At 41.9% G+C, this 27,312-nt stretch overlaps 1 protein-coding gene across 2 annotated transcripts in view; it reads right to left on the bottom strand.

Moving 5' to 3' along the window:
• LOC137369164 (sorting nexin-24-like) overlaps window positions 1-27,312 on the bottom strand; it is a 301,746-nt gene that overhangs the window by 92,596 nt on the left and 181,838 nt on the right. The window contains exons 2-4 of one of the 2 annotated variants that reach the window (XM_068029919.1): window positions 24,143-24,302; window positions 16,152-16,235; window positions 13,526-13,630 (exon numbers count right to left, since the gene is read on the bottom strand). In XM_068029919.1, the coding sequence (XP_067886020.1) occupies window positions 13,526-13,630; window positions 16,152-16,235; window positions 24,143-24,160 (207 nt within the window). In that variant the 5' untranslated portion in view covers window positions 24,161-24,302. The remainder of the gene's footprint in view (window positions 1-13,525; window positions 13,631-16,151; window positions 16,236-24,142; window positions 24,303-27,312) is intronic. The other variant, XM_068029918.1, reaches the window with a different exon arrangement.

The following is a 27,312-nucleotide window of genomic DNA, read 5'->3' as shown; positions in this document are numbered from 1 at the left end:
GATTCTTTTCCCTGATAGGTGATTAATGGCTCTCTTCGGTAGTCATGGAATAGGGAATGGGAAAGGGTACGGTAATATTTGAAAAACTGGCTTTAAAATAGGAGCCGGACTGTAGCTATGTGTGAGGAAATGGGTTATATGGGGATAGCCCAGGTGGGACCGTTACCATTTCCAATAAGTGAAGATCTCCAGCAAGAGCTTAGTAAGACATTCTGCAGCTTTGGAGAGAACGCAAATTCGGAACCAACATGAATGACATGAAACAATGTAACCTTTTCAGAAGGATTCAAATCTTTTTAGATAATTAGGTTCAGTAGATGATAAAAACAGCTTAATGTGGATCAGTGTTAAATAATTAATACAAGATCCATGTGTTAAATAGATAGCTCATATATATTAGAGATCAGAATATGGGAATTATTGCAGATAAATCTATTCTCACAATACTTTTCTTCAGTAAAATAAAAGTGCAGAAAGGAATGATTGCATTCACAGAAGAATGTAGAACACAAATCAATACTGTTGCTATACAAGAAGCGTAATCAAACCCCATCTAATGTACTGTACAGACTGTTGATCATAAGGAAATAGCTGCCCTCGAGTGGGTGTCGAGGCAATCAGGATTATGCTAAGATTGGGGAATTTAAATTATGAGGAAAGATTAAAGAAATTGGGCTGGTTCTTATTAGGAAATGAGAAAATAAATTTTTCAATCTTATGAAAGGCATTGATAAAGCTCATCAAGACAAATTGTTCATGGTGGTGAAGGGTATAAAGACCAGATACAGAAATTTGAGTGGAAGAATGTAAGTCAAACATCTCTCTCTGCTAATAAATCTAATAGGCTTGCAGAATGAGTTAATGGGGACACTGAAGTAAGTAGTATAACTGGGTTTATGGAGCAGCTGGATGCACTTCTGGAGAAGGGATGGAGAGAAAAAAGTAGATGAGTGGGGTTTTATTTAGGTTAAATCAAAACATAAGTGTCTTTGTTAGGTCTCATGGCTTGGTGTCCTCACTTGCACCATAGTCCTCATTAGGTTGCATTAGCTCTCTTCCTAGCCAATTTGATTCACTCCATGTGACATCAAGAAAACAGCTGAAGGCACAGGATACAGCAAAGGCCATAGGCCCTGACAACATCCTGGCTGCAGTACTGAAGGCTTATGTTCCAGAACTAGCCACGTCCCTAGCCAAGCTGTTCCAGTACAGCTACAACACTGGCATCTACCTGACAATGTGGAAAATTGCCTAGGTATGCCTTGTCCACAAAAGCAATACAAATCCAATCTGACCAATTACCAACACATCAGTCTACTTTTGATCATCAGCAAAGTGATGGAAGGTGTCAACAACAGTGCTATAAAGTGGCACTTACTCACTAATAACCTGCTCACTGCTACTCAGTTTGGGTTCTGCCAGTGGCATTCAGCTCTAGACCTCATTACAGCTTGGTCCAAACACGGACAAAAGACCAGAATTCCAGAGATGAGTTTACAGTGACTTTCATCAAGCCAGCATTTGACCAAGTGTAGCATCAAGGAGGCCTAGAAAAACTGAGTCAATGGAAATCAGGGAGAAAATTCTCCACTGGTTGGAGTCATACCTACCACAAAGGAAGATGTTTGTGTTTGTTGGAGACCAACTATCTCAGCCCCAGGATATCGCTGCAGGAGTTCCTCAAGGTAGTGCCCTAGGGCCAATCATCTTCAGATGATTCATCAATGACCTTCTCTCCACCATAAGGTCAGAAGTGGGGATGTTCGCTGATGATTGCAGTGTTCAGTACCTTTCGTGACTCCTCAGATATTGAAGCTGACTTTGCCTGCATGACCTGGACATCATTCAGGCTTGGGCTGACAAGTGGCAAGTAACATTCGCGCCACACAAGTGCCAGGCAATGACCATCTCCAAAGAGAGAGAATTTAACCATCTCTCTTTGAAGTTCAATGGCATTACTGTCACTGAATCCCTCACTAGCAACATCCTGTGGGGTTACCATTGACTAGAACCTTAAATGGACTAGCCATATAAATACTGTGGCTACAGGGGTAGGTCAGTGGCTGGAAATTCTGCAGCTGGAAATTCTGCAGCCAGTAACTCACCTCCTGACTCCCCAAAGCCTGTCCACCATCTACAAGGCACATGTCAGGAGTGTGATGAAATACTGTGCACTGCCCTGGATGAGTACAGCTCAAACAACACGCAAGCTCAACACTAGCCAGGAAAATTAACCCACTTGAATGGCACCCCATTCACCACCTCCACCACTGACACACTGTGGCTGCAGTATGTACTATCTAAAAGATGCACTGCAGCAACTCCCAAACCTCCTTCGACAGCACTTCCCAAATCTGTGACATCTACCAACTAAAAGGACAAGAGCAGCAGACACAGGGAAACACCACCACCTGCAAGTTCACCTTAAAGCCACATACCATCCTGACTTGGAACTATATTGCCACTCCTTCACTGTCGCTGGGTCAAAATCCTGGAACTCCCCTCCTAACAGCACTGTGGTTGTACCTACACCACATGGACTGCAACAATTCAAGATGGCAGCTCACCACCACCTTTTTCAAGGGCAATTAGGGATGGGCAATAAATGCTGACCCTGTCAGCGAGACTTGCATCCCATGAATGCATTAACAAAAATAATCCCTCAATGATCTTGCTTCTCCCTAATTACCACTGCAACCTGCTCCATCCTATGTTCCAGCATATACCCTCTAAATGTTTAATACTGGCCTACTTCTCATTCTCTGATCTACCATCATTAGCATCTCCTTCAGCCCTTTGACTACTCTCAGCAAATCCGTTTCACTATCTCCCTCCCTGCCTTTAAACACATCTCTTTTGGAGTAGAATTACACTGTTCTTTCTCCTAATTATCTAATTTTTAAATTTCTGTTCCCTGTGTTTGTACTTTTCACATTTACACTCTCTCATGGCTGCAACAGCCTTATGATTAGATGACCAAAGTTTGATACAACATTAGCTCTTAAACACCACTCCCATTTTCTCAGTCAGCAGGTTCTGGTAAATGGAAGATAGCTTCACCAGCCACTGGGAATGGAGGAAATGTGGGTGGGGTTCCACTATCCATTCACAGCCATTGGGGTGGTCTACCTGCCTTATTTATTTATTTAGAGACACAGCACTGAAACAGGCCCACTGAGTCTGTGCCAACCATCAATTTATACTAATCCTGGGTGTTTTCCTGCATTTTCAGTTTTTTTAATTTCAGATTTCTAGAGTTTTCAGTATTTTGCTTTTGTTTATTCCAGATGGGGTCTGATCAAAGCATTATACAGCAGCAATATTAATTTGTACTCTTATTGTTCTGCACCTCCAGCAAGAATTTTTTGAAATTTTCCTCCCCCTACCCGCAATATATCTATACTGGTAATGGAAGCAGATGAACAGGTATGTGAAAAATGAATGTGAAATGGGGCAAGTCTGAGAGAGTGGAACAGGCAAGATAGCTGCAGATTTTACAAGGTTTGCCTGCAATATATACTGATCAAATTTCCTGTGCTTATTTGTCTACCTTTGTCACAGACTGTTACGTCTGGTGGGTTTTACTGATCTATCAATTCAGAAATGGCAAACAGCAATAGATTTGGTTTCAGGCACAACCACTTTGTTGTATTAGTGTGGATCTAATTTGGCACCATGAAACATTCCTGATGCAAGCTTATGGCTCACATTGTTCAACCTTCCCAACTGGACAGCAGCAGAGGAACGGAATGAAACAGAATATGCATAAAATGGTGGGTGCAATAAAAGAAATCAAACTACTGATGTTTAGAACACTAGATACTGAACACAATAAGCTGAGCGGCACCAACCGAAAATTAATTTTACTAGCTTAAAGCATTCTGTAACCCAGCTGAGAGTAGGAACTTGCATCTCTTACACAAAATATAAAAACTCAGTTACCTATGCCAAGAATAAGTTTGTTCTCATATTAATCTATTGTGAATTACGAAAAAAAAGGACCTCTGAGGTTTACCTTACATTCATCATACAGCGAATCTGCTGAATCTAATCTAACCCAAGCAAACTCTATTTAAAAGAACTAAATTTGACACTAGTGCAAATGGCTTACTTTTTCAAGAGACACACTTTTAAATATCTGATTTTAGGTGGATTAACTTGCAACATGCATAATATTTGCTTGGGGAAAGTGGTAGTACAGACATTCCTATATAGAAAATGAAACAGAACTAGAATCTTAGTTCTGCAATAATAATTTTAAATAGGAATGGGGAATCTCTACAACAACCTACTTTTATATTTATAAAAAAATGGATGACAGTTAAAAAGCACACAAGTAAAGGAAGTGAGACTTTTAACCAGAAAATCTGTGAATTCAGCAATGTATTATAAAATAATTGAAGGATTAAGAAGCTATTTTTCAAAGCTGTCAGTCTCCAAAAAATATATAGTTTTACCACCATCTGTGACAAGTAAAGAAAGATGTGTCTAAAGCTCAAAGAACTGAAGTAGTTCCCACCACCTACACTTCTGAATCTAAATTAAAAACCACTATGACAACTGAGTGAAAATTTTTGCCACTGGAGAGAAAATTGCTGTGGTTCACTTAGGCCATTACCAAAAGCCTGAAGACACAATGGGATCTGAAACCAGCAGATAGAAACAGTGATGGATTTAAGTTATTAGCACAAAAGAAAATGATGAATGGTATTCTGCTTTTCTTAATCTACATCATCATCTAGATCTACCAAAAGATACTTTTGTCGACTAATAAACTTAGTCAATGCCCAGATAAAATCAGAGTAGAATAATCTGACTGTTAGGCTGCTTCCATATCGATCAATAAAATCACTTGTACCAAAGAAAGCACAGTTACATTGTGACAATCCTAGTCATTAATATTATTTAACAGCACTAAGTCGACATTTAGAGGAAGAGTGATTTTAAGCCCTTGTTGCCTTACGGTACTTTTGTGTTCATAATAGGTTTGTAAATACTGTAGTATTGGCTGCAATTTAGTGCAATTAGTGTTGAATTAGTGGCACTTTCTAACCATGAAATATTTTTTAATGTTGCAAAAACGTGGTTTTGGACAGTACTTTAAAATGAAACACAACTTTTGTTAGATTCAAGAATTTGATAGATCAGCAATTTTCCAGAAATATTTAGCACATCAAATCACTGAAGATATTGGTTTAACAGTTCCCTGATAGAAATAAATCTAATTAATTGAAAAATAACTTTTAGTTAAAATATTAAAAACAGCATTTTCTGTGATGCTATCTTATCTGAACTACAACTGAAAAAATGATCAAGTATTTATCTTATGAGTTAGCTGGAAGCATGGTGTCTGCTGGTTCTCACCATACAAGAGTATTTTACATGGCTTCAAAACAGAGACTAAATAGAAAGGAGTCAGAAGAGTTATTTAACTTCTAATTCCTTTCACATAAACGTCAATAATGTTAGTGATTGAAAAATTTTGCCAGCAGCATGAAAAAAAGTTATCTATGGCAGCAGGTGAATATTATACCAGTGACTTCATTATAGGAGTTCTTCAAACAAGACAGATAAAGAGAAGCAAGTAACAATCACCTAATGCACAAAACACCATAAGTGGTGGGTTAAACTGTTTATATATTTAACTTTTAAAGGTTGTTCTGAATTAAATCATAGTTTACTTTTAATTGCCATACATTAAATATAATCTGGACCACTAATTCATGAAGACCAGGTTAAATTCTATTCCCTATTACACATAATTGACATTTTTATAGGTGCTCTGTACTCAGATAAACTCAATTTTGTAATACTTTAATCGGTTGTTATTGGTAAATTCAGGTAATCAGCAAAAGAATCAGAGGTGGCAGGAGGAAATACATTTATTTATTCATTTTTACGCAGTGAGTTGTTGTGATCTGGAATTCACTGCATTTATTAAATACTTGGAGAAAAAACATACAGGGGTATGAGGAAAGAGCAGGGGACTGGGCCAAATATGATAGCTTTTCCAAAGAGTCAGCACAGGCATGATGGCCTGAATGGCCTCCTTCTCTGCTCTATGATTCTATGAGAGCAGAATCTAAGCATAGTAGCATGCAATTAAAACACTTTGAATAAATCAGCAAGAATTTTAAAAAATCATTTCATGGGATGTGGGCATCACTGGCTAGGTCAGCATTTGTTGCCCCCATTGAAACATGGTACCTCTCCTCCTGTCCAGCTCCACACTAAGGTTTATTGTGCCACATCCCTGATCCTGGACCCCCCTTTCTGCCATGGTATTCCATTTTTCTTGTTTACAATTGCAGCAATAGTATTCAGCAGCAGCCTCCTGTCTTTCAATGCAGTTTCCCTTTAAGAGGGCCAGACTGCCTTTAGGAACAGAAGGTTGGCTGCACCAGTGCTATCAGCATAACTCTACTTGTCCTCCTGCCGAGCACAGGGGCAGCCAGCAGCATGGGTGCCGCTCGGCCCTATGCCATAATCATGTAAATGAGGTGGCGGCACTAAATTTGTGTGTTGCCCAACTCTACAAGAATAGGCATGGCAGGACGCAAATAGTGACCCTCCTGCCTAACTATTGGAGTTATCCAATTTTTAAGCCCCTTGTCTTTATGTCGCCATTGATATGTCATTTTATGCAGTCATCGGCATTCTACTTTTGGAGGAACCAAACTTACCCAAAGGGAGTCTTGTAACCCATGATGGTAGCACTTTTCATAAGAAATAGAAGCAGCGTAGGACATACAACCCCTCGAGCTTGTTCCACCATTCAATGAGATCATGGCTGAACTTTTACAGCAATTCCACTTTCTTGCCCTACCCACATTTCATTCATTCCTTTAGTGTCCAAGAATCTACCAATCTCAGTCTTGAATATATTCAATGACTAAGCATCCACAGCTCTCCGGGGTAGAGAATTTCAAATATTCACAGAACTCTGAAGAAATTTCCCACCACCTCAATCCAAGACGGCTGACCCCTTTTGCTGAGTCTATGACCTCTAGTTTCAGACTCTCCAGCTAGGGAAAATAGAGGGGTTGACAGGGTAAATGCTCAGAATTTTATACTTTTCAATGAGATTCCGTCTCATACTTCTAAACTCAAAGAATATAAACCCATTCTGTTCAATCTCTCCTTAAAGGACAGCCTTCTCATCCCAGGAATTTATCTAGTGAACCTTTGTTGCACCCCATCTAAGGCAAGTATATCCTTCCTTAGGTAAGGAGACCAAAACTGTACACAGTACTCCAGTTGTGGTCTCAAGGCCCTATATAACTGCAGCAAGACCTCCTTACTCTTGTACTCCAACCCCTTTGTAATAAAAGCTAACATACCATTTGCTTTCCAAATTGCTTGCTTAGCTTGTGTTAACTTTCTGTGATTTGTGTACAAGGACACACAAATCCCTCTAAATACCAACATGTACTAGTCTCGCACCTTTTAAAAAATATTCTGCTTTTCCATTCTTCCTACCAAATGGATACTTTCACACATCCCCACATTATACTCCATCTTTACCTTCCTGCCCAATCACTTAACCGATCTATATCCCTTTGCAGCCTCCAGATCCTCCTTGCAGGTTACTTCCCCCCTCCACCACCAACCCCCGCTCCCCCCTGCCCACCTCGGCAACATCTTTCTATTTCTATCATTTCTTAATTTACATGGTTACATCGACTCCTTCCTTCTCTCTGGTCACTGTCCGAGGCTGAACCAGACTGTTCACAGTCTTGGTGTCCTATCTGACCCCGAGATGAGCTTCTGACCACATGTCTGCTCCATCACCAAGAACACCTACATCTACCTCTGTAACATGGCCCACCTCTCACTGCCTCAGTTCATCTGCTGCCAAAACCCTCATAAACCCCTTTGGTACCTCTAGACTTGACTATTCCAATGCTTTCCTGGTCAGCCTCCCATCTTCCATCCTCCATAAATTTGAAATCATCCAAATCTCCACTGCCTGTACTAACTCAGACCAAATCCCATTCACCTTATCATCCCTGTGTTCGCTTACTGGCTCCTAGTCTTGCAATGCCTCGATTTTAAAATGGTCACTCTCATTTTCAAATTTCTCCAGGGTTTTGTCCCTCCCTATCTATATAGCCTCTTCCAGCGCGACAACCATCTGAGATCTCTGCACCCCTCCAATTCAGCTGTCGACACACTAAGCTCTGGAATTTCCCTCCCTATCTCTCTCTCCTCCTTTAAGACACTCCTGAATCCTACCTCCTTATGTTTAGTTTAGAGATACAGCACTGAAACAGGCCCTTCGGCCCACCGAGTCTGTGCCGACCATCAACCACCCATTTATACTAATCCTACACTAATTCCATATTCCTACCACATCCCCACCTAGCCCTATCACCTACCTATACTAGTGGCAATTTATAATGGTCAATTAACCTATCAACCTGCAAGTCTTTGGCATGTGGGAGGAAACCGGAGCACCCGGAGGAAACCCACGCAGACACAGGGAGAACTTGCAAACTCCACACAGGCAGTACCCAGAATTGAACCTGGGTCGCTGGAGCTGTGAGGCTGCGGTGCTAACCACTGCACCACTGTGCCGCCCTATGCTGCTCAGTGCCAGATTTTGTTTGAGATCACTCCTGTAAAGTTCCTTTGGAGGTTTTACTACGTTAAAGATGCTACATAAAAGTTGGTACACTGCAGAACCCCCGGGGGAATTTTAACATAAGTGAGTGCCTGGGTTTGGGTACGGGTGGAGGGGTGAAATCACGGAAAAAAGCAAGTGTGTCTGAAAACCAGCTCCAGCCCACTGCCTTCTGCATTTAACTGCGGCATGTTGGAACTGCATGTGTGAAATCCCCTCAGGAGAGGCAGGTTATCAATTTCAATTATGTTAATTGCTCAATTACAGAGATATTAACAGTCGGATCAATTGGCAATGAATGGCCAAGGTACAGTCAAAACCTTTAGATTTAGAGATACAGCACTGAAACAGGCCCTTCGGCCCACCAAGTCTGTGTCGACCAACAACCACCCATTTATACTAACCCTACAGTAATCCCATATTCCCTATCACCTACCTACACTATGGGCAATTTACAATGACCAATTTACCTATCACCTGCAAGTCTTTGGCTGTGGGAGGAAACCGGAGCACCCGGGGAAAACCCACGCAGACACAGGGAGAACTTGCAAACTCCACACAGGCAGTACCCAGAATTGAACCTGGGTCCCTGGAGCTGTGAGGCTGCGGTGCTAACCACTGCGCCACTGTGCCGCCCCGTTGCATCTCTTAACTTTTTCCAGTTATGATGAAAGGCCACAGACCTGAAACGTTAACTCTGTTTCTCTCTCCACAGATGCTGCCAGACCTGCTGAGTATTTCTAGCAATTTCTGTTTTTATTTCACATTTCCAGCATCTGCTGTATTTTCCTCTTGTAGGGTTATCAGTCATCCTGTTAATTTCATGGAGTACAAGCCAGTGATGAATGCCTGCATGTACTCGTGTGATTGCCACATTTTAATACTTCATGCACTCTTTCCATGGACAAAGACCTGTGACATCATGCCACCCATGCTTGAGACAGACTCCTTCAATCTCTCTGCAAACGTACGCAATGCGCCTGGAACAACTGCTAGTACAACGCACATTCTCTGCTGTTGCTCCACAAGTATCCTGCTCATTGAGGATCTCCAAGGTACATCATCTGCACCCAGCTGAGCAGAGCTTGGATCCTTCTCTGTCCTCTGACACTGTCTCCAGCATCTGCTCATATTCACTTGTGATGTGTCAGTCACCCACTGAAAACCTAACTATCTGCCTTACTGGCCCGACTTAAGTATGAACATCTGAGCTAGTGCAGGGCCTGCAAGAATCCTGTGACAGTACACCCTCAGAGCCCAGGACCTCTTCTGAACAGTTATCGTCGGCCAGCTGGACCACCTCCTGCGGGACGTGTGAAGGCTCTGTGCGAGATAAAAGACATGAATGAGTACTGAGAGATTCCTAAGTCTTTGGAACTCTTCCTCAAAAGGCGGTGGAAGCAGAGTCTTTGAACATTTTTAAGGCAGAGGTAGATAGATTCTTGATAACCAAGGGGGTGAAAGGTTATTGGGGGCAGGTGGGAATGTGGAGCTGAGGTTACAATCAGATTAGCCATGAACTTATTGAATGGCAGAGCAGACTCCAGGGGCTGAGTGCCCTACTTCTGCTCCTAATTCAGATGGTCGTATGTATGTTCGTACAAAAAGTTTGATGCCATCATTAGGCACTTGATCATATTTCACTCGCTGTTGGTATCAAGTCAATATTACTGAGTGTTGTATGCCGTCTGGCTATCGTGAGGCCCCTATCTCCGACGGCCAGGCAGGCTGAGGCTCCAATGATTTTCAGCACCGCCTCCTCTACGCTTGTGATGGCTGGAGGGCCACCTCTCATTCTCTATCTCTCCTTGGTGTTCTGTGCTCTCTTCTCCTGTAAGGAAGGAAAGAAGAGATCAACGAGTAAGAGTAATGGCATGTGTTGAATGCACAGATGGAGACCATTTGTTGAGGGTGACTATGAAGGAGAGGCATGACATTGCATAAGGATGAGAGTGAGTGTCAGTGATGGATAGACATGGGGATATGAGGAAGTGCACAGACAGTGAGGGTGGGTGTAGCTGCAAGGTAAGTCAGTGTGATGTGCTGAAGTAGGCTCTAGAAGGCAGAGTGGTGGGGGGAGGGGGGTTTCGGAATGATATGCACATCAGGACGTAGGTAAATGCACCATCGTTCTCATCTTTTCTGCCCTGCTTAGGTCATTGAGCCGCTTCCTACATTGTATCCATGAGTGTGTCACTACACTCTTACTCCTGACCTGTTGTGCCACCTCCAAGCACACCTTTCTGTGTCCCCAGTTGGCTCCTTCACCCCATCACTAGAGAATAGTATATCCTCCAGTTCCTCAGATTCCCCAGTACACATCCAAGGAGGAATCACTAAACAGAGGTGCAGCCTTTGACTTTTGGACTCCTTTCTCTCCCTTCCTTCTATTTGGCTTCCAACTCCAAACTCCTCCAAATTGATTGTTTGGCGTGTCCCTGTGAATACTGGAGTTGGTGTCACATCATGCAAGTCATCACCATGCCCGCCAACGTTTCCTCTAAGGTGCACGCATGCGCAACAATCCAGAAGGCATGGCGCAGGTCATTCCTGTTTAAGATAACGTGTGTGCGTGGTTGTGTAAAATTTTTTAAAGGTACCACACATTGAATTGACTAGCCTGCATGCACCAAAAAATAGTTTAAAGGGAACGGTGACACCCGCTGATGTTAATTGGTCAGGAAACCCAGAAATCGTTACATTAATGATGAAACAGCCACTGAAAGGCACGCTGCAATGACTTCTGGGTTTCCCAGGTGCTACTGGACCTGCCACCACCCCCCACCACCCAGCGTGTCCCAAACTTAAAAGCCAGTCCCTTGTGTGAGAGGCAATTATTTACAGTAAATAGGTAATATGGCAATAACAGGCCTAATCTGAATGTCCATGATCAACAAGAACAGGATGCCTTCTAAACAAAAAAAAAAGATATATTTAACAACTTCAGATTTTAGAAAATTTCAACACTACCACTTTGTGGTAATGTCACAGAAAATTTGGTAAGCTGGTAAATGGGTTTCCTCCAAACATACACATGCGGTCAGTAAGCCATAAAAGAAGGTTCACCGAAGTATAACAGGTGTGTATTAATAGTCTGAGGCATCATCTGGTGTTCCAGAATTCATTTAAAAAACCTAATTTCAACTTCTGCCAATAGACACAAGTGTATCAAATAAATAGACAAGTCACTACTATTTGAAACCTTTATTATACCTGGACTAGGTGATACATCTCTCGTCCTCCCACATGGATTCACATTTTGGGCCAAATTTTTGAACACGGACCAGGGAGCCAGCGCTCCATCTATCATTTTAAACCCCCAGCACCATGGCTGCGAGTGAAAGATGGTCACAGCTACGGCTACAGGTCACCCAACGGAGGGTTTCACTCTCCATGATGAAGAACTGGCAACTGTGGTCCCTTCTTATTCTTAACATTTTTAACAGGTCTTCAGACAGCACCTCCATCTTGCAGCCCGCTCTCTTTCACCTAACTATGTTGGCAGCTTCCACCTTTTGACAGTGGGGCTGCAAATGTGTCATTGCTGGAGGGCCTCCTATTGGCCCACAAGCCTCAGGAGTCTGCCCATTGTCCTTAATTGGACAGCAAGCGCATCCTGGCCATTAATTGGCCTACACTTCAAAAATCACACCGGCCGTCAGGTGCCGACGTGCGGTCAGGACCCGGAAATGCACCCGATGTCAGGGTCCTGACCCCAGAACAAAAATTCATCCCTTTATGTTGGGGCAGCAGCAATATTATTTTCAAGGTTTAATTCAGTTTTGGTTAAACTGAGTTACACCCAAGTTCCTAATCAATTCCTTTCAAGATTCTTTTACATCACATCAACATCATAGCCATCAGTTTATTTCTTATTATAAAATAAATACAGGTTCCAGGAGTAAAACTAGTGAAGAAATTTACCATTCTCTGGAACATTACTGAATGTTAAAAAAGCTAGAGCTATCTTTTAAATTCTTTTTCACAGACCATTTAATCTTTCCTTACTAAGGGGCTGATTCTCGAATTATATATTTTTTTCAGATAAATTATAAAAGCCATAGACAAATAAGTAGAAACTTTTTTAAGCCACTATGGTGAGATGATAATGGCCTGAAACCAGATAAAGCTCAACTATTAAAAACAGAGCTTTTTTACATACTATGTATCAATCTATTTTTACATCTGAGCATTCTCGGATTGGACTACTGCCCTGATCATTAGTAGTTTACATTTCTGACTGATCTAAACCATTAATTCTGAGAAATCAGTTCTTCATTTCTGTGTGTTCAAACAGCATCTTAAATAATCACCTTCGCAGCTCACAATATCAAGTTTACATACATTTTTCATACTTGTGAAAGAACTGCCACAGCTAATCACCAGGGATGTATTCTACAAAGAATTTTGTAGAACACTTAAAAAAAAACCTGTAATATTAATAAGGAGGTTGGGAAAATTGATGAACTTCTAACAGTTAGTAATAGCTGTTCCTACAACAGCACGCATGGAAAGCCTGGATGGACCCACAGATTCCTATTGCTATGACAGTGACAGAAATGGGCTATTATCTTTGTGTAGTCTGTATGTCAGAATTCTTGGCATCCATACTGTGTGCTGTGAAGTGCCCTGTGATCTGATAAATCAATATTTCATAGCAGAATTCACAGGTGTGTGACAGTATGACAGAATAAAACTGAAATATGTAATGTGGGTTGAAACCCATGATATATTTAACAGGTTAAACACTGTTGAGGGCAACTCAGTGTATAAGCTCATTTACACAAGATAGAAAGGAACTCCCAATGCAGAACACAGTTAAGCGTCTGGGCTACATAATCTTGATTTATGAGGCAAGCTTTTTTATTGAAAAAAAAACATTTTGGAAGAATTACACTATACCTGAAGGTAGGCTTCCAAACCATGGCGTCGTTGTTCCAAGACTTTAGGTACCCAGTTTCTCACGTGCTTTGAAGGCATTTCAGGGGTTTTAATGCTTTTCTTCAACTTTTCAGAAAAACAGTCATTATAGTTTACATTTAACAAAACTCAAAGCCACTTTAATTTAATACTAATTGACTTCCTAAATAGTACTCTGCTTCCTCCCATTTTGTTGATAAATTATACAGACTAATACTCAAGGTAATTACTTAACAGTGGGACCTTTTTATTACACAGCACTAATACAAGGTTAAATACAGATGGATTTTCAGATTAGTTACCACTGGAGGGGAAAAGTTGAATGGATGTTCAATGCCCAGTGTCTGACCAAATTACTGGTCAGCTTTCATGTTGTCATGTGCCATCTTGCCACCTGGCATGCTTAGATTCAAACTAGTTTTGATGGCTTAAAAAAGACATCTTCAAGGAGAAAAAATACATATAAGAAAGAGACAAAAATAAATCAGAAAAATATGGACCAGTTTGTTTTACTTTAGTCACTGATAAATGACTGGAATTTTTAAGAGAATTACAATTACTAAGCACTTGGGCAAGCATGCGAAACAGGGGCAGTAAGCATGGATTTCTAATGGGCAGGATATGCTTGACCAAATTAAAAATTTCTTTAAAGAAATAACTGTGGTGACAGAAAAAAGAAATGCAGTATACAGGGTTTAAATGAATTTTCAAGAAGAATTGATAAATGCATCACAAAAAGCGAGACAAAGACAATGGTGCCTGGAATTAAGGAGAATTAGATGATAAGAATGGTTATGGGGCAGAAAGCAAAGTTTTTCAGACTGGCATTGTATGCTGAGTGATGTTCCACGTGGGCCACTGCTGGGGCTCTTATTTATTAGGTACATAAATGTTCACTTGGGAACTGAAGGAACAATATAAAAATCGGGGAGTTTGGCAAATTATGATGAAATCTATGAAAGAATGCAGGATTAGAAAGTAAATGGTAGGTGCACTGCAGAGAAATATGAAGTAATTTTATAATTTTATACTTAAGAATAGGGAAGGAAATACACCTTACATGGTAATATGTTAAATGAAAGAGGATCAATGGGATCTTGGTGTACAGATACACTGATTATAAAGGAAAGTTGTGACCTTCCTTCCCTTGACCATCATAACCTCCCCTGACCCCTTCCTGTGAAACCCTCAAAAATCCACACCAATGTTTCAGTAAATTGCTGTGTATTGTTTGGCTGATATAGGACAGAGATTACAATGTTTCTTCAATTAAAAAAGTGTGCTATACAAATACACAAGATTCTGCATTCTGTTTTAATAAAATTATGCAATGGGCAATTTTTCAGTTAAAAGTCAGATGCTGAAAATTAAACAAAAACACATGAATCTAATATATATCATATATAATAAATATATAAAACAGATTTCTCAATCAATTGCAGCACCAACATTATTTTAGTTTCAAATGCATAGTTATATAAATACATTCTTTTGACGATTTCGATCAACAATTCCTTTAGAAGCATATGGCCTTAAGGGAATAAAAATGCTGAAACAGGTGCCTCAAAAATAAAGAAAGTAGTCCACTGGGCACTGAATAGTGCATACCTTTCACCTCTGGAACCTGGGTTCAAATCCAGCCCACAGAAGTGGAATTAAAATTAGATTCTCTCTGCCAGCCTCAAGGGTCCTAACAGAATTTGGGTAGTTCCTGGGTGGAAAAGGTTCACACTACAAAGTTAATCACAATTTGGCACAAACTGTGAATCTCATGACACCTTAAGATTTGGCGATGTGGGAAGAAAAACAATTCACAAAGATGCACTAACGGGTGTTCTACTGAGGTTCTGTTTAAGGCACATTGTTGGGGTACAGTAGAAGGATACAACCCTGTGAGCGGCTTGTGACATTTGTGACCCAAAGGTTATATCTGGATACCTGAAATTACAACAATGTTTCAACCATGCTCATCGTGAGTGGTTGGGGTGGAGGGACGTTTCCAATGAAAGCGTAGAAACCCTCTAAGCAGTAAACTTAAACAAACTCTGATTATACAGTACCACCAACTGGCAAAACAGTGTGGAAGTACTTTCAGCAGTGGGAGGCCCCCATCTGTGCTGTGAAAAGGGTAAATTTGACAGCCTTAACAAGATAGCCGAGATAACTGATTTTCAAAAATATGGCTGCATACAGCTTACTGTACAAATGGCTACAATATACAGTGATTAATTGAGTCTGCAGCCAACCAAAGTGTTACAAATGTTGTACTCAGCATCAGCTCAGAAAACAGCATTTGTGAACAATATTTCGTTGAGGAATCCTTCCATCAACAGCAGTCAAGGTGTCATCATCACAGCTGCCTCCATCCATGACAGCATTGCCAGGTGAGTAATGAACTCTTCAGATGAATGGAGACAAATTCAAGACAATTCAAGATTCCAGTAGGGCCTAGCTGCTTACTAGATAAATACTCTAAGGATACCACTTCAGCTGATGATTAACAATCACACTTGCTCTGTGGCCCTGTAGCAGAACCCTACAGTGGGTACATATTGCGTGTTGCGGGAGGTGAGCGCAGTGGCTGGTAAGGAGAAATGAAAGAAGTTACCTTTTTGTGGAGTGCATGAAATTCACTGTACCGTTTCTCTAAAGAGTGCTTCCTTCCACTCATGAGTACTTCAATTTTAAATACCTGCCAAAGTAAAACATTTTTTTTTAAAAAACTACTTTTCAGTGCATCTTAGGTAATCGGCACAATACTGTTCCTACTTTTAATGACACGATCTACACACAAGAAAAAACAAAAGACTCCAGAGACATCTAAATGTACCATTGATTTATGATGACTCTGATAAAAGCTCGGCTGATAAGTTTGTTCAACTAACTGATTCAACAGCAATTATACTCTGGGTTATTTACGTTTTTAAACCTTTCCATCTTCTCCCATTGATGAGTCATTGAATATATTCCACTAACTTTATTAAACCAGCTGGGAATTAAGCCAATTAACTGACTGCAAAAGATGTTGCAAATGCACAGTAAGTTAATATTTTATCACCTGAAACGTTAATCCAATTTTTCCTTTCAGATGATCCACCTGCAGTGCATTTCTGACATTTTCTGTATCTCAGATTCCTGGCACTTGCAGTTTAGATTAGATTAGATTAGAGATACAGCACTGAAACAGGCCCTTCGGCCCACCGAGTCTGTGCCGACCATCAACCACCCATTTATACTAATCCTACACTAATCCCATATTCCTACCAAACATCCCCACCTGTCCCTATATTTCCCTACCACCTACCTATACTAGTGACAATTTATAATGGCCAATTTACTTATCAACCTGCAAGTCTTTTGGCTTGTGGGAGGAAACCGGAGCACCCGGAGAAAATCTTTAAAAAATTTTTACTGAGTGTATAACGAAGATACAAGTTAATAATTTGGTGGTTCTATGCACAGTACAACTGACAACAGAGACTATCAAGATCTTACAAGTATTAGAGATGAGCAACCACTCTTGCTGCAGGTTAATTTCTTTCTAGCCTACATATATATTCATTTAAAAAATCTCAGCTGGACATTTTCAGTCTGCTGTAACACAATGAGGCATGGCAAAAGTTCACTTTCATTACAAGACAAATATGACAGGTCTATTGCCTTCACTGGCCTTTGGAAGGTTGAAAGGCCAGGATAGCAAGTCTCTGGGTGTGCTAATTAATACCCTGCACAGTGCCTCTGCCTGAATCTTGGGTCACTGATTTGGTCTGGAAAATGGATGATAAAGAACATAGAAAAGCAGCCAACAAAGCACAGAACATCCATACTCAACAGTATACATATATTTAAAAATGCAAATTTAGAGTCAACGTTCAAATATTTTTGTCTTTCAGGAAGTATCAAGAAAACACGGAGAAAGATCTTAATCAAGTGGATTTTCTAATCTACTTTATATCGCTCACAAACAAAAATTGTTTTTTTTTCTAAGCATGCTTCCATAAATTAATTGAAACATTAGCATTTCATTAAAAATACTGAAAATAAAATGTGAATAGAAAAATCAGCTTTAAAATTACCTGTTATATGCAATGTCTAAAGGCAAATGCAAAATTACAAAAGAATTGTAAAAAGATTAAAAATAATGAAATGTAAAAAATATGTAATGTACAAATGGCTTGCCATTTTACTGTTTCTAACACTACATGCATTTTCATTGTGTTTAATTACATTAAATCGTGGTCTAAATCTAGCATCTCCCTGCAACATTAAGTTCAAAACATCCTGGTTTTTAAAAAATTCTTCGACGAATCAATGCCACTTGTACAGTTGGTCATAACCTAATGAAGACCAACTTAAGAGAATGCCCTTTTTTTAAAGTTTGCTTCATAGTTGAAAAAAAATGAAAAAGTTTGGCAAACAATGCATGATAAAGTTTGCTGTCGTTAAGTCACTGCAAAAAAGATAGTGTTCAAGTAAGGAAATAAATTGCCGGTGAGGCAAAACCATTTGACCAACTTAGACTGCTCCTTCCATTAGGCATATACAAATTAATATCCAGAAGACAATTCAGCTGACATTCTTAGGTACTCGAGAGAATTAGATCCCTAGCATTCTCTAAATTATTTTATCACCCAAGAATATTCTAAAGAATGACCAAAAATAAACATGTAGCCCTTCATAAGAGCATGTACAATCTGCTTGATATGATTCTATCAAATTTAGGTAATTTTTTGAGAAAAAGCACAAGTTGACATAACCTTTGATCCTGTTCAGGGGTGAGATGCCATCAGACCCATTGATCAGCAGGGAAGCAGACTGCAGAAGATGAGTGACACCTTGAAAGCTCCCATCTATGTGGTCCATCAGTTTCTCCAATGTGCAGTCCAAAGTTTGGATGGCAAACATTTAAGCTTCCACCAAAGCTGTAAAGGCGGGCAGGGCCTGGCTGAAGGTGGCAACGTTCCAAGGCAGACAGTGGACTGAGGATGTTGTGCAAAATGAAACCACGTGGGCTGTAAGCAGATGGCTTCATAGTTTCAGCCAAAGGCTGAAACTCCTGGGCAGGTCTTACAATACATGGCATAACTGCCTATGTGAGGCAAGAAGACTTCTTTTCATAGCTGGGTCCTCGAAACCTACATTTCCGTCATCCTCAAGCTAGCTGGAAGAGGATATGCCAACTCCTGCGGTACCCCCGTCACCATTACCTGCTCCTGTTTACTTATGCTGTGTAAGTCACAATCAGCAGACTTCTCTACACATGCTCCAACCTAGCCATGATATCAATTTCTCTGCTGGTGCTTGGACTGGATGATGATGCCTCCTCAGAAGGATTATCCTTCTCCAAGGCCTGTTCTTCCGTCGGATCTTACAGGGGAGAAGAGTTAGAAGAGCACTAACAGGCTGCACAGTAGCAGATAACAGGTCTCAATGTTATGAAGCTGACTGAACATGTGTTTGGCTGAGGTACATAAGGGGGTACAAATAAAAACGACTCTATTCAGATAAGCCCCCAGCCCCAAAATTTCCAATGGGACAGCTCGAAGGACCACTGATGTCAACAGCTTACTGCTCCAGCTTGCAGAGAATCATAATGTAGAATATCCTTCCCCAAATCCTAATCCTTTCCCATGTGCTGTGTACCATTTTCTCCCACAGGGAGGGCAAGAGTTAATGAGTTGCTACTGAAAAGGAGTGTACATGTGAGGCTGCTTTTTTTTTTGTATGTGTTAAGAGGGAGAAGTAGCAAGATGCAAGCAAGGAACAGATTATCTATGAGCTAAACCAGATTATCTGTTCATTCACTTCATTGCTGTGCACTCTGACTGCCGCGTTTCTTACAACAGTGACTACGCTTCAAAAGTACTTCATTGGCTGTGAAGCACTTTGTGACATCCTGAGGCCATGAAAGACATTATGTAAATACAAATTTGTTCTTTCTCAGGGAGGTGTTGAATGAAAAGTGGCTGGAGCATGAAGTGAGGAGTCATCAGTGGAGATCCTCATTTTACAATAGCTACCATGTGACAACAGAATGCTACTAACGTCTGCTAGGAAGCCAGAAAGCCGTGAATACGCTGTTCGGTCTCAGAATGAAGGGTGGCATTGTGTGCCCATGTAATGATGAAACATGTGGTGCAGGGGAGAAAATTGGTCAGAGTGTTTGGGTTGCAGGAAGGGAGGATTGTTGCCTGGTGTTATTGAGAAATGCAGAAATTAAGATCCATAATAACTCATGGTTGTTGTCAGGTCACTGCAACATTTTCTGCATTGCACCCAGGTCCTGGAGAGAATGCTGTTGGAGCTGACTATCTCAGCCACCTCTCTCCAAGCCCAATAAACATCCATTTTAGTTTCTTCCTTCCACTGGTCAGGTGGAAAAGGTCCTTCGTTGACATGGACAGGCTGGTGGAATGGGCGGACACATGGCAGATGGAATTTAATGCAGAGAAGTGGTAGGAAGAACGAGGAAAGGCAATATAAAATAAAGGATACAATTCTAAAGGGGGTGCAAGAGCAGAGGGACCTGGGGGTATATGCAAAAATCTTTGAAGGTGGCAGCGCAGGTTGAGAAAGCAGTTAATAAGGCATATGGGATCCTGGGCTTTATAAATAGAGACAGAGTGTAAAAGCAAGGAAGTTTTGGTGAACCTTTATAAAACACTGGTTTGGCCTCAACTGGAGTACTGTGTCCAATTCTGGGCACCAAACTTTCGGAAAGACGTGAAGGCATTAGAGAGAGTACAGAAAAGATTTAGGAGAATGATTCCTGGGACGAGGGACGACAGTTACACGGATAGATTATCTGATGATGTTCTCCTTGGAGAAGAGAAGGTTGACAGGAGATTTGTTAGAGGTGCTCAAAATCATGAGTTGTCTGGACAGAGTAGATAGGGAGAAACTGTTCCCATTGGCGGAAGGGTCAAGAACCAGAAGACACCAACTAATGGGGAATGGCAAAAGAACAATAGGCGACAAGAGGAAAAACTTTTCTTTTAGGCAGTGAGTGGGTAGGATTTGGAATGCACTTCCTGACAGTGCGGTGGAGGCAGATTCAATCTGGATAATTATCGGAACAGAAAAAAATTGCAGGTGTACAGGGAAAAAGCAGGGTTGTGGAAACAGCTGAGTGACTCTTGCAGAGGGCCAGCACAATGGTCTGAATGGCCTCCTTCTGTGCTGTAACCAGTCTGTCATTAAAGGGAACCTTTAAAAGGCACATTCTCACTTTAAGTGGCCCCTGGAGGTGCGCCAGAAGGTGGTTTAGCCTTCCATTCCCAACATAGTCAAGTGCCAAACCCCCGAGTTAAATTTAAATGAGAAACACGAGAGTTAAATCATGCTGAACCTGATATCAAGGCCAAAAAGGGCCCTCACTCTCCCGAAACTTGCTATGGGTTAATATTGACCTTATAGCCTAATTTAAATAGGATTGATGACATAATCGAATAAGTCGTGGAAATATCCTTTGCACTTTTTTCTGAAGGCCCCATGTCCATCTTTCCTGGAACTAAATGTTTGAATTCCTCCAATCAGATTTCCGTCCCTGCCGAAACGGTTCTGATCAAAGTCACAAATGATATCCTATGTGACTGCGACAAAAGTAAACTATCCCTCCTTGTCCTTTTCAACCTGTCTGCAGCCTTTGACATGGTTGACCATACCATCCTCCACCAACACCTCTCCACTGCTGTTAAGCTGGATGGGTCTGTTCTACCTAGTTCATTTCTTAACTAATCATAACCAGAGTATCACTTGCAATGATTTAGCTTCCTGCTTCTGCATCATTGCCTCTTATGTCCCCCAGGATCTATCCTTGCCCCCTCCTATTGCTCATCTAAATGCTGCCCCTCAGCGACATCATCCAAAAGCACAGCATTAGTTTTCACACGTTTGCTGACAACACTCAGCTGACCATCAACTCGCTCAACTTCTCCACTGTTACTAAATTATCAGACTGCTCATCAGACATCCAGTACTGGATGAGCAGAAATGTCCTCCGATTAAATGTTGGGAAGATGGAAGTCATTATTTTCAATCCCTGCCACAATCTCCATTCCCTCGCTACCGACTCCATTCCTCTTCCTGGCAACTAGTCTGAGACTAAAGCTGTCTGTTCACATCCTTGGTGTCATATTTTAACCCGAGGTGAGCTTCTGACCACATATTCACGAGATCACTAAGACCGCCTATTTCCACCTCTGTCACACTGCCCGACTTTGCCTGTCTCAACTCATATGCTGCTGAAACCCTCATTCATGCCTTCATTACCTCTGGACTTGACAATTCCAAATCACTCCTGGCTGATCTTCCACATTCTACCCTCTGTAAACTCAAGGTCATCCAAAACTCTGCTGCTCGTCTCTTAACTTGCACCATAATCTCTGCCCCCATTTTCTCTGTAGCTTTTGGTTTTAGTCTCGTTTTTCCTTTGTTTTTGTTTTCAGACAGCAGCTATTCTTCATTCTGCAATTCATACCTCCTCTAGGGGCAGCTTTTGTCTCTTTACTTGTCCCATTACCACTCCCTTTGGCCCTGTGTCACCAATTCTTTTGTCTATTAATCTCTCGTCTTCCACCCCATCACAGACCTTCCCTTTTGTTCTTTTTCCACCTTCCCCCGCCCCCCCCACCCCCTTTCACTTGCTTAAAACCTATTACATTTTTAACCATTTCTAGCTCTGATAAAAGGTAACTTTATGCTCTCCTCTGTGGTGAGTTTGGAAGCGGGAAGAGCATAAAATCTGGTGGGATAGTGGTTTGGGGTGGGGGCTGGTTCCCGCCACCATCTGGCATCCAACAAAATTTACTTTGGGGTGGGAAGGCCTATGAAAGGCCTTCCCGCCGTACCGCCAATTGAGGCCCTTAACTGAGCAATTAACCCCTTTTAAGGGCCTCATCCCACTGCAATTAGCCGTGCATGAAAAACCATGTGGGCTGCTTCCTGGCTCCGAGGGAGGGCCTTGTTAAAAGGCACTTAGTGCCTGAATGAGGGAACAGATATCGGGTGTAGGGGGGGCACTGAGAGCTACCCCACCCGCCCTTGCTAGAGAAGCCCCCACCCCGTGCGACCCCTCCTACCCTGATCTACCTGTGGCCTGGGTCCAACGCCACGCCTGGGTCTCCAGTCGGTGCTCCTCCAGCAGCACCCATCTCCTCTGCAGTGGCGCTGCTCAGTGCAAGTGCTGCCGGCCTCTGAATGTCCAGCAGCTTTCCAAGACTAGGACTTCCGGTGACGAGGTCCTTGAACCTGTGGAAGGCCCGCCATATCTAGTGCCGATCAGGCATTTAGGTGGACAGCGGCGGACCTTCTGGAGAAGAGGCAACGCAGGGTTCTTGACGTTTTCTCTCTCCACAGATGCTGCCGGACCTGCTGATTATTTCCAGCATTTTGTGATTTTATTTAGGATGTTTTGTGACTTGGAACCGAACATGGAAGTGGTGTTCCCACGATATTGCTGTTCTTGTCACACAGGAAGGGAGACTGTGGATATGACATCCAGTGGCAGGGACACTGATCAAACAAACTACTAGATCCTGGATGGTGCTGAGCTTACTAAATGCTTTTACAGCTGCTATTATCTAGGAAAATGTTGAAGCTTTCTCTTGTTGAAGATGCTACTTACCTGGCATTTATTTGGCACAGATATCATTTTCAACTTGTTAGCCCAAGCCTGGATAGTATCCAAGTCCTGCTGTAGGCTAACATGAACTGCTTTATTATTGAGAATGGAGCTGTACATGGATATCAAACGGCGAACAATTCCACTCCTGACCCCATGACAGAGGAAAGGTAACAGATGAAGCAGCTCAAGGTGGTTGGGCCAAGGACCCTTCTCTGGAGATGTCTGCTGTGAAGGCCAGACAACCAAACCATCTTTTGTGTCAGCTATGATTCCAGCCATTTGAGGGTTTTCCTCTTGATCCTGGCAACCTAATTTTTGCTAGGGCTGGCTGATGCTATACTTGGTCGAACACTGCCTTGTTGGGGGCAGTTACCCCATGTCAAGGGCTAGAACCGAGTAGAGCAGAACTCAAACCTCATCAGATTATTGGTCATCAGCCATTGCTTGAGATTACTGATAGCTACTTCTATCACTTTACAGATGATGGCCAGAAGACTTGCATCAAGTCCCATTCACCCATCATCCCTGTGCTCTCTGACCTACAGTGGCCCCAGTCCCTGAGGACCTTTATTTGAAAATTCCCATCCTCATGTTTTAATCCTTCCATGTACTCACCCCTCTGAGATCGCTGCAGTCCTCCAACGCTGATCTCGTTTGTCCCTCCACTGCCCCTGCTTCCTTCACACTACCATTGGCAGCCATGCCATCAGCTATCTAGACCCTAAATCTGGAATTCCCTCCCTAAACCTCTCCGCCTTTAAGACGCTCCTTAAAACCTACCCTTTTTACCCAGCTTTTGGACAATTATCCTAACGTCTTCTTTGACTCAGCGGCAACTTTTGTTTGATCACACTCTTGTGAAGCACCTTGGACATATTACTATATTAAAGAGGTTTATATAAATGCTAGTTGTTGTTAAACAGTAATTAACTGGATTAGAATTATTCTAGTTTTTTGGCAGAGATAGGACATACCTGGTCAATCTTATACATTGCCAGGTAGATGCTTGCGTTTTAACTGCACTGGAAGTTTGGTTAGGGGAGCAGCTGGCTGTTGTACACAAATCTTCAGCACTACAGTTGGGGTGTTGTCAGAGCCGGCATCTTTAACGGTATCCCACGTACTCAATTACTCCTTAATGACACATGGAGAGAGCTGAATTGGTTGGACACGATCATCTAACAGCTATTTATGGACTACAAAAATCACAACTTAAAAGTTAAACATTGAGTATACGAGAAATCAAGAACATGAAGAGACATAATCAGTGTTGTCTAGCAGCTTGAATAGCAACAATTAATGGACAGTTACTTAATAGAATAGGTAGTCAAGGTCTATAAAGGTTAAGTCAGTAATGCAACTGCAGTTCAGTGACAACAGAACCACTGACTATAAATTACAGTTGAGTCCAGTCTCAGAGACCATTGCAAATTGGTGGGATTACTTTTAGGAGTAACTCTTTAGATAGCAGACAGGCTAACAGCCTTGGAGAGCCAGTCTACTGGATAGATTGTCTAGATGCTGGTTTTTAGCAATGTTGTAGACTTTATATGGTCTTATCCTTAATAGCAGTATGGTTGGATTGATCTCTTTCCTTCTCTAGGATGCAGAAATTAGTTTCCAGAGCACTGAATTAATGAGCCCCTTCAGCGACTGGGTTATCTGTTACACTTGGGTCTTCAATTCCAGCTGCACATTTTCACAGGAACAAAGATATCTGCTAACCGGCCTGGCGCAGCACAATTTAAGTGCAGCACAATTCTGGTCGCCACATTACCAAAAGGATGTGGATGCTTTGGAGAGGGTGCAGAGGAGGTTCACCAGGATGTTGCCTGGTATTGAGGGCGCTAGCTATGAAGAGAGGTTGAGTAGATTAGGATTATTTTCATTAGAAAGACGGAGGTTGAGGGGGAACCTGATTGAGGTGTACAAAATCATGAGAGGTATAGACAGGGTGGATAGCAAGAAGCTTTTTCCCAGAGTGGGGGATTCAATTACAAGGGGACACGAGTTCAAAGTGAAAGGGGAAAAGTTTAGGGGGGATATGCGTGGAAAGTTCTTTACGCAAAGGGTGGTGGGTGCATGGAACGCATTGCCAGTGGAGGTGGTAGACGCGGGCACGATAGCGTCTTTTAAGATGTATCTAGACAGATACATGAATGGGCAGGAAGTAAAGAGATACAGACCCTTAGAAAATAGGCGACAGGTTTAGATAGAGGATTTGGATCGGCGTAGGCTTGGAGGGCCGAAGGGCCTGTTCCTGTGCTGTAATTTTCTTTGTTCTTTTCTTTGTTCTTTGCTTCCTCTGACACTGTCTTGAGGATGCCGTACTGGTATGAGTATCTTTTTACCTGCTAGGTGTAGATTACTACAATTGGCTAGTCTAATCTGGACGAGCAGAGGTTTATCAAGTACTTCCCTTAAGTTCAAGGAAAAACCCTCTCCATACAACCAACCAATCTGACTGACTGGTCCAAAAAGCCCTATTCCCTTTTCTGTCAATCACTTCTAACAAACATGGAAGGGTCTTGCTGCCCTTGTGCAAGTAATGCTTGAACATCAAAACTGCCTCCATTTTAAAATGTACCTTGCCTATCATTAAGGTCTATCTCAAATATATAGGAATAAGACATGTTTATGCCCCTCCAGGTGCTTTTACCCTGTACCCAAGTATTCCAAATGGCATAACAATAGTAAGGAATACCTCATTTATATACACAAGCCTTCATGGTATAATTAACTTAGAAAATTTACTGATTAATTAATAAAAAGTGTGTAATTTCATTATCTTTGAAGCTTATGTTTGACTAGCTTTGCTTCATAGCTGTTTGCTAACATGAGGACACAAAGAGTCTACAAAGGGATATAGATAGGTTAAGTGAGTGGGCAAAAATTTGGCAGATGGAGTATAATGTGGGAAAATGTGAGGTTGTCCACTTTGGTGGAAAGAATAGAAAAGCAGAATATTATTTAAATGGAGACAGACTGCAGAATGCTGCGGTAAAGAGGGATATGGGTGCAATTGTACATGAATCACAAAAAGTCAGCATGCAGGTACAGCAAGTAATTAGTAAGGCAAATGAAATGTTGGAAGTTATTACAAGGTCGAATGGAGTACAAAAATAGGGCCAACTCTGGGACTGAATTTTTCCAGCTCAGCAGCGAGCTTCAAAAACGGCGTGATGCACGCACGAGATGCGCGCCGCTGAGCCACCGCAATATTTAGCACAGGCTCATTTACATGGAGGAGGCGGAACGCCCACCCCCGATGACGTAGAAGGAGCAGGTGTTCTGTCCCTGGCACCCGGAGCCACCGCGCTGGCACCGGCACCATTTTTAAAGGGCTTCAGACCCCTCCGAAGCATTTTTTAAAAAGTATGAGTATTTTAAAAATTAAAGTTAACATTTTTTAAAGTTCCAATACCCTCTCCCACTCCCTCCATGACTAATCAGTTTACTAAATGCCTTCTTCCCCCCAAAAAACTAATCGAGATCCCGACCTTCCCCCACCCCCCGCCAAAGTCGAGAACCTTTAGCTTTCAACCCCTTCCTACCATCCCCTTCACCAATTGCGTTAGTTTTTGCCTTCCACCACCCCCACCCTGAAAATATCAGGCCTTCCCCCTCCCCATCAGTGTTCTGCCTCAAATCTCTGAACAGAGATCCGAATGTGCGGGAGTTCCAGCAACTGGCCGGAATATCAGAGCGGGACGGCCATTGCAACAAGGTAAGTAATTACTCATTAATTAACGTTTATTTAAATATTTTAATTAGGTTCCCAGCCTCGAGCATCGGGGGGTGGCTGCCACAAGGTCTCACTGCTGCCGGAATATGGGGCGGAACCTACCGGCATCAAGGCCCATCGCGGGCCTCTCCCGCAGGTACTTTCCGCGCCCCCCCGCCAGGACCACCTACGTCGGGAGGCTGGTAAAATCCAACCCCTGATATTTACAAGTGCAACTAATATGTAAAATGACCAACTTTCACCTTTTGCAATTTATTCAAGAAATGAAAATTTTTCAAAAAATATATTTATTTTACCAGAGCATCTATTTAAGAGACCTATCCCTATTAATATTACAAACAAGGGTAGTTTGGAATCATTAACTTCGCAATCTAGGTAGAGGGAGAGCAACACTGTGAT

Source organism: Heterodontus francisci, chromosome 4, assembly GCF_036365525.1.
Source record: "Heterodontus francisci isolate sHetFra1 chromosome 4, sHetFra1.hap1, whole genome shotgun sequence".
Lineage (NCBI taxonomy): Eukaryota > Metazoa > Chordata > Chondrichthyes > Heterodontiformes > Heterodontidae > Heterodontus > Heterodontus francisci.
Note: the sequence above shows the minus strand (reverse complement) of the source record. Positions and strands in the feature narration are given on the sequence as shown.